General features: G+C 62.2%; 3 protein-coding genes across 8 annotated transcripts in view; 2 read left to right on the top strand and 1 right to left on the bottom strand.

The window, feature by feature from the left end:
- LOXL3 (lysyl oxidase like 3) overlaps positions 1-9,418 on the top strand; it is a 10,707-nt gene extending 1,289 nt beyond the window's left edge. For 2 of the 6 annotated variants that reach the window (XM_019616002.2, XM_019616001.1), the window contains exons 2-16: positions 99-411; positions 938-1,101; positions 1,372-1,583; positions 2,033-2,086; positions 4,114-4,173; positions 4,360-4,579; positions 4,916-5,096; positions 5,418-5,572; positions 6,125-6,298; positions 6,793-6,955; positions 7,219-7,462; positions 7,964-8,079; positions 8,185-8,321; positions 8,552-8,663; positions 8,844-9,418. In XM_019616002.2, the coding sequence (XP_019471547.1) occupies positions 126-411; positions 938-1,101; positions 1,372-1,583; positions 2,033-2,086; positions 4,114-4,173; positions 4,360-4,579; positions 4,916-5,096; positions 5,418-5,572; positions 6,125-6,298; positions 6,793-6,955; positions 7,219-7,462; positions 7,964-8,079; positions 8,185-8,321; positions 8,552-8,663; positions 8,844-8,917 (2,352 nt within the window). In that variant the 5' untranslated portion in view covers positions 99-125 and the 3' untranslated portion in view covers positions 8,918-9,418. Of the gene's footprint in view, positions 1-98; positions 412-937; positions 1,102-1,371; positions 1,584-2,032; positions 2,087-4,113; positions 4,174-4,359; positions 4,580-4,915; positions 5,097-5,417; positions 5,573-6,124; positions 6,299-6,487; positions 6,609-6,792; positions 6,956-7,218; positions 7,463-7,963; positions 8,080-8,184; positions 8,322-8,551; positions 8,664-8,843 lie in introns of those variants that run through there. The other 4 variants (XM_031553746.1, XM_031553747.1, XM_031553748.1 and 1 more) reach the window with 4 other exon arrangements.
- The window catches only part of MDGA2 (MAM domain containing glycosylphosphatidylinositol anchor 2), a 375,704-nt gene that overhangs the window by 116,552 nt on the left and 245,000 nt on the right, over positions 1-14,152 (top strand). The window lies entirely within an intron of this gene.
- HTRA2 (HtrA serine peptidase 2) overlaps positions 11,148-14,152 on the bottom strand; it is a 6,665-nt gene continuing 3,660 nt past the window's right edge. The window contains exons 6-7 of the mRNA XM_010712136.3: positions 11,813-11,908; positions 11,148-11,503 (exon numbers count right to left, since the gene is read on the bottom strand). Coding sequence (XP_010710438.1) covers positions 11,338-11,503; positions 11,813-11,908 — 262 coding nt within the window. The 3' untranslated portion in view covers positions 11,148-11,337. The remainder of the gene's footprint in view (positions 11,504-11,812; positions 11,909-14,152) is intronic.

Raw genomic sequence — 14,152 nt, 5'->3', positions numbered from 1 at the left:
GCCGTGCAGGTGTGCTGGCAGTGAGCAGAGCTGCGTGCTCAGCGGGTGTTCCAGCGCGGCGCGGCTCTCCCGCACCCCCTGATGCCATTTCCCCGCAGGGCCATGGGACGCTGCGGCGCGAGGGCATGGCAGGAGCTGCTGGTGCTGCTGGGCGGGCTGTGGATGTGGAGCAGCGGCGCGCAGCCACCCCCCCCAGCCCCACGCGCAGCTCCGTGCCGCCGCTGAAGTTCCGTCTGGCTGGGTATCCCCGCAAGCACAACGAGGGCCGGATTGAGGTGTTCTACAATGAGGAGTGGGGCACCATCTGCGACGATGACTTCACGCTGGCCAACGCGCAGGTGCTGTGCCGGCAGCTCGGCTTCGTGGGCGCCACCGGCTGGGCCCACAGCGCCAAGTATGGCAAAGGAGTCGGTAAGATGGGGGGTCACCAGGCTGTGGGTCTGCGCTTGCAGCGCTGGAGCCGAGCAGGGCTCTGTCTGCACGGTGCCTGGCAGCATGAATGTGCTTGTGTGTGTGTCTGCATGAACGTGTCTGTGCGGAGCTGAACAGGAACCTCTACGTGTGCGTTTGCAGGTGTGTGTCCATCCCGTGCTCAGGGGGGCTGTGTGTGCACTGCGCTGCGGGGCTGTGCATCTCTCTGGGTGCTGCGGGTGGCTGCAGGGCTGTGCTTGTGAGGGTGTGTGCAGTGGTGCGGCACGCTGAGCGCAGATGAGCTGCCAGGTGCCATACAATCCCCCTGCTGCTCGTGGGTTCTATGTCTGCTGGAAACTCCCTCCTGCTGCCTCCACCTTCAGGCCTTCTTTTTTGTGTGCCTGGCCCCAGTTTTGTGCTGCCCCAGTCCACCTCCCCACACTGCCATGTGTGGCTGCACCTCCTCCGCTCTGGGTGCTGCTGCATGGGCTCTGTCCCCCCTCACTCCATCCCCGGTGTGCGGCAGGGCGGATCTGGTTGGACAACGTGAACTGTGCGGGGAACGAGAAGAGCATCAGGGACTGCAAACACCGCGGCTGGGGGAACAGCGACTGCAGCCACGAGGAGGATGCAGGCGTCATCTGCAAGGATGAGCGCATCCCAGGCTTCAAAGACTCCAATGTCATCGAGGTGAGGGGCTGCAGACGGCCTGCCCTGCAGTGGAGGGATGGCAGCTACGTCTCGCTGTGCTCCCAGAGAGGCACCCTGGGACCGGGGTTGTGTGGGATGGAGTTGGGCACTCGGCTTCTCAGTGCCATTGGAGGTTTCCTGCAGGGCTGTGAGACCTGCCTGTCCCTGCTCCTCACCAGGATGGAGGTCCTCTTCTGTGGGACACCCTGGGGAGGGGCTGGCAGAGTGCTGGGCGCTGGGTGCCAGGTGCTGGGCTGACATGCCTTGCAGACGGAGCAGAGCCACGTGGAGGAGGTCCGTCTGCGTGCGGTGGTGTCGGGGGCCCAGCGGCGGCTGCCAGTGACAGAGGGCATCGTGGAGGTGCGCTACAAGGATGGCTGGGCACAGATCTGCGATGAGGGCTGGGACAGCAAGAACAGCCGCGTCATCTGCGGCATGATGGGCTTCCCCACTGAGAAGAAGGTGAACAGGAACTTCTACAAGTAAGTGGGGCTGGCTCGGAGCCTGTGGGACCGGGGATGCAGGAGCGCTCCTGGGGCACAGCGGGCTGTGCTGTTCAGCATCCCCCCAGCCTGCCCAAGTCCCACAGGCCGCGTGTGCACTGCTAACCCAGCTGGGGGCCACGGCACAGCTGGGAGTTACGGCTGTTGGTCTTCCCTGTACATCACTGCCCGAGATGGCTGGTTTTGGTCTCTGGCAGTCATGCGTTCCCATGTTTCCCTCTGGTGGGAAGTGTGGGGAGCCCTGTGCTGAGGGGTGGTTTGTGCTGCCGCAGCACCACTGCCCGTTGTCCTGGGGTTTGGCCATGAGTGCGCTGCCCTGGGCACAGCTGTGGGTGTGCTGCGCAGTGTGTGGCTGCGGCTGTGCTGCCCGCAGCGTGGGTCAGTGCTGTGTGCACTACTGACGGTGCAGCCACGGTGTTGCCCTGCAGGCGGCTGAAGCGTGCAGCCAGGACGAGGGGCCGGAGCACGAGGCCAGGCAGGAGGTAAGGGGCTGGGATTGAGCCTTGCTGTGCCCTGGGCAGAGCTGGGCTGTCCTTCCCCACCGTTCTCTGCTGTCTGAGTGGATCCTACAAATGTGGATCTGCTTGGAACAGATTGAGGGCCTGGGCTGTGCTGAGCGGGATGACTCCATCCTGGTGGGACCTGTCTGGCGCACGTGGTCCCTTGTCCCCGTGAAGAGATGCTCTTTTCCCAGGCCGGTCATTCCCCAGGCAGAGCAGCCTCATCCCATGCACTGGGCAGGTGCTGGAGATGCAGGGTCCGAGTGGAAGTCAGAGAGAGGGCTGGAGCACCCTGTGCTGTGCCCTATGGGGACAGGGAGGCCTTGGGAAGGAGCTATCTCAGAAAGCTGCAGTGGGGAAGCTGGAAGGGCCACGTGCCTCCTATTCGCCTGAGCTCGCATGGATGATAGGAGCTTGCTCAGCAATACTGATAATGCTGGCACAGCGTGGCAGCCCTTGTCCCAAGATCTGCATCCACCTGGGATCTCTTTCACCATCACTTTGCTGCCATTCTGCATGACCCCAGGGAAGGTCTATCTCGCTGCTCTTTCCCTCTGGCCCTGCACCACTGCTGCCAGATTTGGTGGTGGATGCAGAGATCCAGGCTGCAGCCACAGCCCACCCTCCCTGGGCTCTGTGAGGCACCTCCTGCTTAACCCCAGCAGCACGTGGAGCAGCTGCTCTGCCCCCAGCAAACGGCTTCACCCTGGTCTCACCACTTCCCGTGGTGCCAAAGGCATTCTGCCCCAGTCCTGAGCCCTTTGTGATGCTGCCCAGCTCTGTGTCACCAGTGCTGCTCCTGCAGCTCTGCCTGGGCTGTTGATGGAAATCCAGGGGGGTCAGACTGCGGCGTCTCCTCGAGCTCTCATCAATGTCCTTTGCTGCAATTTGCTGTTTTTCCTTTGGTTGGTTGGTGCCCGCTGTGTGGGCGTTTCCCATGTGAGTGCACTCTGCCTGGCACAGGAGCAGCTTTGGGCTGATCTCAGGCTGTGGGGTCACAGGGTAATCCCAGCTGGAAGGGACCTCAGGGTTCTGGTCCATCCTCTCCCTCAGCACTCAGGCCTTTATACATTTGGCTTCTGAAAACCTTTGAGGACAGAGATCTCTCAGTCCTCTGCTGCAGTGCTGAATGACCCTCGCTGGGAAAATGTTCACCTTGCATCTAATGTGACTCTTTTCTTGCAAATTACGCCTGCTTCCTCTTGTGCACCTCTGTCAGCTGTACAGAGCTCCCTGGCAGCCCTGTGTCAGTGCAGGTTCAGCGCTGCCCTAGCACCAAACCGTCCTCTGGCTATTCCTCCTCACAGCACCAACCTCTCCCAGCCCCGTCCATTCCTGTGCCCTCTGCAGATGTCCTTCTGTATGGGGGCACAGGATCCAGCTGCGGTCCCATGAGTGCTGATGGGAGCTGATGTCCTCTGGCTGTTCTTGTGACTCAGGTTCCTGGCTGCCTGTGCAGTGCCCTGGGGCCATGCAGGGTGACACAGACCTGCCATGGGGCTGGCTGTGCCTGGTCCCCGATCTCTGGGTGCTGTCCATCCCCTGCCCCGTTCTGGGGCTCTGCTTCCTGCTCCCTGGAGCTGTAGCTCTGCTCAGCATCTCCCTCCCACACCAAGCAGGACAAAAACAAAGCGTCTGTGCCTCTATCTCACTTCTTTCCTGCCGAGCTTGCTGGGTGTGCTGCTCCCCTTGGAGCACACAGTGACATTGCCTGCAGTCCCGATGAGGACGGGGCATATCTCACTTGCACCCAACAGATCAAATTGTTGTGCTGTTGTTTGATCTTCTGCTGTTGCCAAAGCAGCACAGGATGTTGCTTGTTGCTTGTGTCACAGTTTCCTGGTGAGATGTGGGCAGGAAACTGCATCGCTGCTGTGGAGGACAGTTGTGTCACATTGCTGGCAGCGGATGATGCTTTGTATCCACACATGACCTGAAGGGGAATGCGTGAGGCTCCCTGCTGGCCTGCTTGATCTGGGCCACCTTCACGCTTGTTTTCTGTTTTCCAGGCTGGCCTCCAAATCTCAGCCTAAACAAAAGCGCAGGGAGGACTTAGGGTCCAGGAAGAGGTAAATGGCTCCGCGGAGAGCCTGAGTGCCAGGATCCCAGCTCAGCACTGCTGAGGCTGCGTGTGTCCCTGCGCTGCTGGGATGTGAGCATGGAGCAGGCAGGGGTGGGCACCCAGACAGTACAGCTGCAGGCAGTGACACCTCTGCTCTGCTGGCTGTGCCTCAGGCTCTGCTCTCTCCTTGCAGGCTGTTTGCAGAGCGGCAGCAGCTCAACTACCGCCTGCACTCGGTGTCCTGTACAGGGACAGAGGTGCACATCTCCATGTGCACGTTCCAGTTCTACCGGGGCAACTCCTCAGCAGCCTGCAGCACTGGCATGCCCGCTGTTGTCAGCTGCCTGCCTGGGCCCCTCTTTGCCACCGGCAGCGCCCAGAAGAAGAAGCAGCGCCAGCAGCAGCAGAGCCAGGTGAGCCTCGGGTGGGTCCTGCGGTGGCCCACAGCTGCTGCCCTGCGCAAGGCTTTGTCCCTCTGTCCCTTCAATTGGCTGAGGGCAAGGGTGCAGGGAAGCTGTAGGGCAGGAGGTGGGGATGGTGTCCTGTCCCTAAACGTCATGGAGTCATGGCAGCCACTTCTGTGATGTGCGAACCATGCCGTGCCGTGCCGTGCTGTGCCGTGCCGTGCCATGCTGTGCCGTGCCGTGCCGTGCCATGCTGTGCCGCACCGTGCCGCGCCATGCTGTGCCGTGTCATGCTGTGCTGCACCGTGCCGTGCCATGCTGTGCCCTGACCCTTCTGCCCCACAGCCGCGGATCCGGCTGAAAGGCGGTGCCAAGGCTGGGGAGGGCCGTGTCGAAGTGCTGAAGAACAACGAGTGGGGCACAATCTGCGATGACCGCTGGAATCTGCTGTCTGCCAGCGTGGTGTGCCGCGAGCTGGGCTTTGGCAGCGCCAAGGAGGCCCTCACCGGGGCGCGCATGGGCCAAGGTGAGCGTGGTGTGGCAGGGGGTCAGGCACCGCCTTCAGCCCGCCGTGCTGGACGTGCCCTGTGGGCACCTGGGTGCAGGGTGTGGGTTTTGCCCTGAGCATCTCCGGAGCCCGGGCTTTCGCCCCAAGGCTGGGCGGCACTCCTGGTCTGGCACGAGTGTCACCGGTGCTTGTGTGGCACGGGCAGGGAAAGGCTGGGCAGGGAAAGGCTGGGCCGGTCTGCCCCTGCTGGCAGCTGGGGAGGGCAGGGCTGGGCTGTGGGGATGGGATGGCTGCAGCATCCCTGTGCTGCTGGCACTGAGCCTTGCTGTTCCTTTGCAGGGACGGGGCCCATCCACCTGAATGAGGTGCAGTGCCTGGGCACTGAGAAGTCCCTCTGGAGCTGCCCCTTCAAGAACATCACGCAGGAGGACTGCAAGCACACGGAGGACGCGGCCGTGCGCTGCAACATCCCCTACATGGGCTACGAGAACCTGGTACATGCCGTGGGGGGGACTGTGAGTCTGCAGGGGGACTGAGGGATGGCAGTGGTGTCCGTGGCACTTGGAGAGCATGGGGTCTCATGGGACCCAGTGTAGGATGTTCCCTGTTGTACCCTTTTGGCTCCCTTGTTTCCCCCTGGTCTGGGACGAGGGCTGCCCCGGGGGGTGGGGATCTCGGGGGTCCCACGCTGCCCTGCGAGGAGGGAAGATGGGAGGGGGCTCTGGGGCTCAGCAGCACCGCTCACACTGTGCAGCTCTGCCTGCCTGTGCCACACCACACCTGAAGCACCCCCAAAAAAAATTGCTGTGAGAGATTTTTTTGGGGACTGCTGATGAAATGAGCAAAGGGATCAGCGCGTTTCAGCGTGCTGCGCCCTCTCATCTCATCCACTTTGGGCTTTTTAACCGTTCTAATACTCCCACGCCTGTCATTTCAGAAATGGGAATGCCATTTCGAAATGGGTCTTTCTGCCCGCTTTGGGCAATGCTGCTGCACCGGGGCGCTGCTCGCGGTGACGGCGCTGCAGCCGCTGCGTCTCTCCGCAGATTCGGCTGAGCGGGGGCCGGAGCCGCTTCGAGGGGCGCGTGGAGGTGGCGGTGGGGGCTGCAGAAGGGGACGAGCCGCGCTGGGGCCTGGTGTGCGGCGAAGGCTGGGGTACGCTGGAGGCGATGGTCGCCTGTCGCCAGCTGGGGCTGGGATTCGCTAACCACGGCTTGCAAGTAGGTGCCAGAGGCAGCGCGGCCGGGGAGGCGAGACAGGCAGCACCACTGGCTCTGCGGGGACGGAGATGCGGGGGCGGCGGCGCGGGGCGGTGCGGTGCGGGTTATGACGGCCCAGGGCTTCCCGGCGACGGATCCGCCCGTAGGGTCCGGGGGGGGTACGGGACCGGGACGTTTCCGGACCGGGGCCCGTCGTGGAGGTGAAGCGTGGCAGTAAGTGGGCACTGTGTGCAGCGACGGCTGGACCACCAAGGAGGCGATGGTGGTCTGTCGCCAGCTGGGCCTGGGCTACTCCCTGCACGCGGTGACGGTAGGTGCGGGGCGGTGCGGGGCGGTGGCCATCCCTGGTGCTGCCCTGACAGCCACGGGCTGCGCGGGGCGACGGGACGCGGCTGGTCCGTGCTGTGGGATTGGGTCTCTGTGGGTGTGTGGGTGCGAGGCCGGGGGCACTACGGAACGCTCGGCGCCCTGCCCGGCCTTCTCACCCACCCCAGGAAACGTGGTACTGGGATGCCAGCAACGTGACGGAGATGGTGCTGAGTGGGGTGAAGTGCGCCGGCCACGAGCTGTCCCTGAACCACTGCCAGCACCACGGCAGCAGCCTGAACTGCAGGAACACGGGAACGCGCTTCGCCGCGGGCGTCATCTGCTCTGAAAGTGAGCGACCGTGGGGGCTGCGGGCAGCGGGGCTGCAGGCGATGGGGGCGACCAGCCGTGGGGCCGTGGGGTCTGCGGGCACCGCGGCTGGGGGTCCAGGGGATGATGATTGATGATTGAGAGCCCGTCAGCTGCGGGCGGTGGAGCCACAGGCTCGATTTGTGCCCCGATGATGGGCCGGCCGCGCATTCTCCCAGCTGGCTCGGCCCCGCACTGCGCTGCCCGGGGCGGCCATCCAGCCCTGAGCTGCCATCTGTCCCCAGCCGCCTCCGACCTGCTGCTGCACGCCCCGCTGGTGCAGGAGACGGCGTACATCGAGGACCGCCCGCTGCACATGCTGTACTGCGCCGCCGAGGAGAACTGCCTGTCCAGCTCAGCCCGCCACGCCAACTGGCCCTACGGGCACCGCCGTCTGCTCCGCTTCTCCTCCCAGATCCACAACAACGGCCGCGCTGACTTTCGCCCCAAGGCTGGGCGGCACTCCTGGGTCTGGCACGAGTGTCACCGGTGCGTGCGGGACATGGGCAGGGAAAGGCAGGCGGGCTGGGAACGGCCTGGGCTGGGTCTGGTGGTGCTGGGCTGGGCTTGGTGACATCAGCTGAGGGTAATGCTACAGGATGAGAGCGGTGCCACAGGGTGAGGGTGATGCCAGGTCACAGTGGCACTGTGCAAGGCACGGAGTCTGGGTGAGGGCCCCAATGCTGATCTCCCCAGTTTGGCTCAGGGCTGTCCCTGGAGGAGCGGCGCTAAGGCTGGGCTGCGGGCTGCGCATGGGGAAACCTCCCCTGTCTGGGCCGTCTGACCGGTGACAGCCGTATCCCATCCCTGGGTGAGGCTGACGCTGTGCCTCGGCCTTGCTGCGCTGTGTCCAGAGCGGGGGCTACGCAGGCCTTCCTGAGCGGTGGGGATGGGCACGTGGCTCTGTGGGTTTCCTCCACCAGCCCTCCGCCCCTCTGCCCTCCCTGAGGGGCTGGCTCTGGGGCAGCGGCACTGTGGACTCTCTGCCAGGCACTATCACAGCATGGACATCTTCACCCACTACGACATCCTGACTCCCAACGGCACCAAGGTGGCTGAGGGGCACAAAGCCAGCTTCTGCCTTGAGGACACCGAGTGCGAGGAAGGTGGGACTGCGAGGCTGCGGGGCACCATGAAGCTCTGGGTCCCCGCTGCGTCCCCCCATGCAGGGGCTGTAGTAGGGACAAGCGATGTTCTTTTCCTGCCTGCAGATGTGGCCAAGCGGTACGAGTGTGCCAACTTTGGGGAACAGGGCATCACGGTGGGCTGCTGGGACCTGTACCGGCACGACATTGACTGCCAGTGGATTGACATCACCGACGTCAAGCCAGGCAACTACATCCTGCAGGTGCTGCAGCTGTGCCCCGGCACCTCACACCCTTAGTGGCAATGCATGGGATGTGCTGAGAGTGCACAGAGTGGGCCGTGCCGTGGGGCTGGGCAGGCTCAGGAGCTCGCCTCTGCCCCGCGGTCCTCACATGATGCACAGCCCCAGGAGCTGCAGCACGGGGAGACTGTGCCTGCCCCGGTGCCTGGAGATGTGCAGGGCTGTGCGACCCACTCACGCTTGCCCCACAGGTCGTGATCAACCCCAACTTTGAGGTGGCAGAGAGCGACTTCACCAACAACGCCATGAAATGCAACTGCAAGTACGACGGGCACCGCATCTGGGTGCACAGCTGTCACATCGGTAACAACTGGGGACGTGGCACAGGCTGAGGCACACCGGGATGGGAATAATTAGAGCTGCGTGGGGCTGAGCAGGCAGTGGGGTGTGGGCAGGTGCAGAGGAAGGAGCTGGGGGTGCTGGGGACAAGCGGAGATGGTGGCAAGGCAGCACCGGAGCCACAGCTCTCGTCCTACCGCACAGGTGACGCGCTCAGCGAGGAGGCCAGCAAGCGGTTCGAGCAGTACCCGGGGCAGCTGAACAACCAGATCTCATAGGGCCCGGGGAGACGCCATCTCCCTCTTTCACCCTGCGTGCAGGAGGAAGCTGCTGTGGGGCTGGCAGGGGCTCACACAGCCCCATCACAGCCTGCACTGCGCGAGGGACTGCCCAGGACTCACTGCCGGGGCTGGGGGCCCTGAGCACGGCACCTCCAGCCCTTGACCACTGGCCAGATGCTGCACCCCGGCTCGGGCTGCAGCACAAGGGTACGATCCAGAGAGGCCCCACCACCCCAGCTGTGCCTCTCCTGCTCCCCAGCCCCAGTTCCTCTCACCTTGCTCCACCTTCTCTGGGGCTCTGCCCGCCTCCAGCAGCAGGACCCCACCCGGGGACCCCGATCCCTGCTCGGGGCCGGCCGCCCTCGCGCCCCAGCAGCCCCATCTCCAGACAGTGTGGCTGCCCTGCACAGCAGTGCTGCCATTGGCTGCCCGGCAGCATTTCCCACACCCATGTCTTAGTCGTAATTTTATTTTCTTGATAAAGATGTCAGTTCTATATCCTGCTGGCTCCTCTCCAGGGTGGGAGGAAGAGCAAGGGAAGATGGCCCAGGGGGCCCGCTTCGCACAGGGCAGAGGAGCTGCCCCTCTGCAGGGCAGAGGAAGGGGCTGCAGGGGGCCAGAGATGCCCCAGAGCAGCCCTTGGGGCTGCAGGAGGCCCACAGCAGCGGGAGCAGACGGGGCCACCCTGGCTCAACCCTGACGCAGTGGAGCACAGGATGCCCCGCGCCAGATGCAACACAGATGTTATGCGGCAGGAATCCCAGCAGTGCGACCTCCCTACAGCCCCGCAGGGATGCAGCTCCAGGCTGCCTCCGCAGGGAGCAACCCCACAGGGACTGGCGTGGGGGGAGCAAAGCCCCACTGAGCCAGCGAGACCGGACAGATGCGGGGTACAAGATTCAGGTAAGCGGGAGCCACCTCAGCTCCCGCAGCCCTCACCCCTCACCAGAACCTCTGGCCCCATCTGCAGAGAGCAGCACGGAGGAGCAGCTCGGGCCGTCTGCACACAGCGGGGCAGGCCCTGGCTGCGGCCCTGGAAAGCGCTGCGGTCAGCGCTGCCGGAGCAGCTATGTGAGAAACGTCCCAGCTATTTCCCCCGAGCTGCCGCCCCTCCCGCGGCTGGGCTTTGCCGGGGAACAAATTCCAGTGGCGAGGCCAGGGCCAGCCTGAAAGGAGCCCTGTTCTGTTCTCTGGCCGGCAGAAGGGGGATGCCGGGAGCGGCGCTCACAGCTGTCCTCCGCCACAGCCCCCCAAGGAACTGTGCTGCTTTCATCTCCTAAAAACACCAACGGTGGGCAAAAGCCCCTCCACGGCACCGCCCGGCCGCCGCTCGCATTCCTGCCGCCGGAGTTGGGTCACTGCACGGCCCCGGGCAGCACCGCTCCCTGCTCCCTGCTCCTCGCCTCCCACGGCCGCTGGCAGAGCGCTGGGGCTGGGGCGGAGCGGGGCTCTTCCAGGAAAGCAAGGACAGCCCGAGCTGCTCCCCGTCGGCACGGCTCTTGGCCGCCAGCTGCAGAGGACAGGGAGGGAGCAAGCAAGGAAGGCGGCGGGGAAGGGCCTGTCGGGTCCCCAGGGATGCCTGTGTGCGTGGGAGCGCAGTGCTCTGGTGCTGACAGACAAGCTGGGGGAGGGATGGGGGAGGGAGAGACGGACGGCGCCAGTGCAGCACGCACAGCCCTCACGGGTCCTCCTGCACCTCCGGCTGGCCATACGCTGCCCCTGCCAGATCCTAGGTTGGCTCAGCCATCACCCTGAAGATCCTCCCCACGTGACCCAGAGAGCTGCGCTCAGAGCGCAGACGTGGGCACTGACAGTGGAGTCCTTGCTCCACGTGGAAGTGATTTGACCCAGAGGACATCAGCCAACTCCCAGAAGCCTCCTGGGAGCAGCCACAGTAGCGAGCTCTGGCTAGGAGCAGCTCAGTCCACACAGGGAAGGAGGCAGTGATGGCTGTCCCCTGTTCTGTTCCCTAGCTGGCAGAAGGGGGATGCCGGGAGCCCCTCTGCAGCCCCAGGGCCGCTCTCACCAGCAGAGAAGGTGCTCCCAGGAGCCACGCATTACAGATGGAGGAATCGGGCCACAGCCCATGTATCGATGCTTAGTGCTCCCCTAGCACTAAGATCACCGCTCCTCCCAGCTGCAGAGTGACAGGAGGAGCGGGTTCTCACAGCCCAGCTGCTCACAGGTCATGCTTGGGACACCGAGTGCCAGGGAAAGGAGGCCGCACGGCACCTAGAAAAGCACTTTATTTGAGCACGGAGGGGAGCGGTTTCACACCGAGTCTGCCCCAGTGCCATGCCCCCTGCCTGGCCCCTCCGGGCCCTCGCAAGCTCCCAGCCTCTCCCCGATGGGCACAGAGATGTGCCTCAGTCCTGCATCCTCGGCTCCTGGCCAGCAGACAGAGCGGCACTGCAGCACTACTCTGTGACCTCAGGGACAACGCTCACCAGCAACGTGTCATAGCTGCGCCGCACCAGCAGGGCCAAGCTCTGCTGAGTCCTCACTGCCTCGTACACATCCTCTGCACGGCGCGTCGCCTGCCCGTTAATCTCCAGCACCACGTCGCCTGCCTTCAGCCCTGCCCTGAGGGGAGAAGGAAAGAAATTCATGGCAAGTGAAGCAGACGCTTGTCTGCGGCTTCGTCTTCCAGGAAGGAAGGAGAGCCAGGCACTTCAGGAAGCTGGGGCTGCTGTGCCAGGCATTCCTTCGGCTCCACAGGTAGCTTGGCCAAAGGGATGCCAAGCCCAAGCACATTCCACCAGTCAGCTCCTGCTGCAGACTGCCTGCTCTGCAGGCCCCGACCCCTGCTGCTCTGCAGCAAAACCCTCAGAGCTAAACCCGTCCCACCCTGTGTACTTGCTCTCCCACCCCGAGGCACAAGGCAGCACTTACTGGTGGGCCGGGGAACCGATGATCACTTTGTGGATTAGCACTCCATAGGAGACATCAGGGAAGCTGGGGTCACGCAGCTTCAGCTCAGCTAGGATGCTGCAGAGGGAAAATGAGCATCACAGTACTGAGCCGGGAAGTGGAGCAGGGCTCCCACCCAGCCAGGACCACACTTGGAGAAAATGCTGCAGAACTCTCCTCCTGTGCCCTTGCACAAGTGACCAGCTGCAAACTCTGGGGTCACTTGAATGCCAACACCTTCCTGACAAAAACTCGTCCTGATTGTGCTAGGGAGAACTGGAAACTACCAGCACTGCTGCCAGCTGGATCCCAGCTGCTGGTGATGCACGTCCTGTGTCTGAGCAGTCCCACTTCAGACAGCTTTCCTGGTATCAGATGTGCACCTCCCATCCTGAAGTTTCACTTCCCTCTTCTGTGGGTAGATCACAGAAGAAAAGTTATATCCTTTTGATTTTGCTAGAAACGTCAAGCAGGAGTATACCTATATCTCTCCGCTGGAGTCTAGACTAAACAATCCCAGTTCCTGCATATTCCCCCAGATCAGCTTTTCTAGCCCTAGCTCTCAGTTCCTCTCCTCTCTCTTCTCCTTTCTGGATTCTCTCCAACACATCACTGCATACAGCACTCCAGCTGGATCCCACAGCTGTGCATAATGTAAACAGCCTCAGCACCAGTTCAGATCCACTGTAACCCCAGGAAATACAGCACCCAGCTCCTTGCTCCCCACTGGTTACGGCTCTGTGCTTTGCTGCTGAACTGCACTGTACTTTTTTTCACTGAGCTTTGCAAGCTGCCACCTCTTCTTGACGTCACAGTATTACGGCACAGATGAGGTTGGAGGAGAGCTGGTCCTACACCAGCCAGAGCAGGCTGCCCTAGACTGTCCACACCAGTGCTGAGTATCTCCAAGGACAGAGACTCACAACCCTCAGGCTGCAGGGTTTGACCACTCTGACAGTTAAAAACAGTGGTTTGTTGTGTTCGGTTGGAATCTCACATATTTCAGTTTGTGCCACTGCCCCTTGTCCTGCCAGTGGGAACTATCAGCACAATCAGGGCTACTGCTGACGGGAGCTGCACATTTACAATGACTAACCTCCTTCTTCACTTCGCTCACCAACACAGAACCATATGTGCCCTCACGCAGTCTGTACAAACACAGTAACTGCCTCCCAGTCCCTGAGCAGCTACTGTGGAAAAGCTTCTCCCCAGTTTTAGAGCTAAGCGTAACATTGTGCAGCCTGGGCGATTGCTGGGGCCAAGTCCCCACTGCAGCCTCTCCCCACCTCCCGCCCACCCTCAGCCCACTCCCTGTGTGGAGCAGTATGAGAATCAGCGAAGGCCTGGACACCGCACAAGCACTGCTCAGCTGCAGCTAAAGCATTGGTATGTTATATGTTAAGGGGAAATGGTTGGAAGGTGAGGGAGGGCAGATTTCAGTTGGGTGTCAAGGGAAGTTGTTTGCTGTGAGAGTGGGGAGGTGCTGAACAGCTGCCCAGAGAGGCTGTGGATCCCCGTCCATCCCTGGAGGTGTTCGAGGCCAGGTTGGATGGGGCCCTGGGCAGCCTGGGCTGCTGTGAGATGTGCAGGTTGGTGGCCCTGCATGGCACAGGGGATTGGAGCTTCATCATCCCTGAGGTCCCTTCCAACCCTGGCCATTTTGTGATTCTGTTATCAACACTGTTTTGGTCACAAATCCAAGACACAAAACCACACAGGGCTCTAAAAAAGAAATGATCTCCATCCCAGCAAGCCCCCATACACAGCTCGCTCAGACCAAGGGTACCCCTACAGACACTGTGCAGGTCAGACTGTGCCTCCAGCTGCTCCTGAGCGTGTGACAACCAGTAAGGTTCTGTTTCTGTTAGGTTTTCCACTTGCTCTTTTGAATCCTACAACATCAGCAAGTCCTATCACACGCAGCACGGAGAAGCAACTCGTGTGTTTTCATGTTTCCCTGGTACCACCCCTCACCAGCACTGCATGTTTTACGAGAAACTCATTTCCAGCAACCAGTATCTCTGTTTTCAAAGTCCTTTTCTCACTCCCCACTGCTGCATGCTGTAATGCAGGGCAGTGGGAGCTCAAGCCTTCCTCAGCTTGGTACTAAATAATATTTGAGAAGACACTTCCCCAGCTTTTCTTCCTCTTCTCCCTAAAGAACCATTTGAATCTCAGTAACACCTTTTCACGGGCAAAAATAGGGTGCCCGCATGGGCCCCGTTCTCTGATGAGAGCACCCGCCTCCGGCTTCTGTTCTGTTCGCACTGGAGGATCCGAACCTCCACCACAGCCGCCACCTCCCGCACCGGGCCGCCCCGC

The sequence above is a fragment of the Meleagris gallopavo genome, chromosome 5 (assembly GCF_000146605.3).
Source record: "Meleagris gallopavo isolate NT-WF06-2002-E0010 breed Aviagen turkey brand Nicholas breeding stock chromosome 5, Turkey_5.1, whole genome shotgun sequence".
NCBI lineage: Eukaryota > Metazoa > Chordata > Aves > Galliformes > Phasianidae > Meleagris > Meleagris gallopavo.
This window is presented reverse-complemented; position numbering and strand designations above follow the sequence as displayed.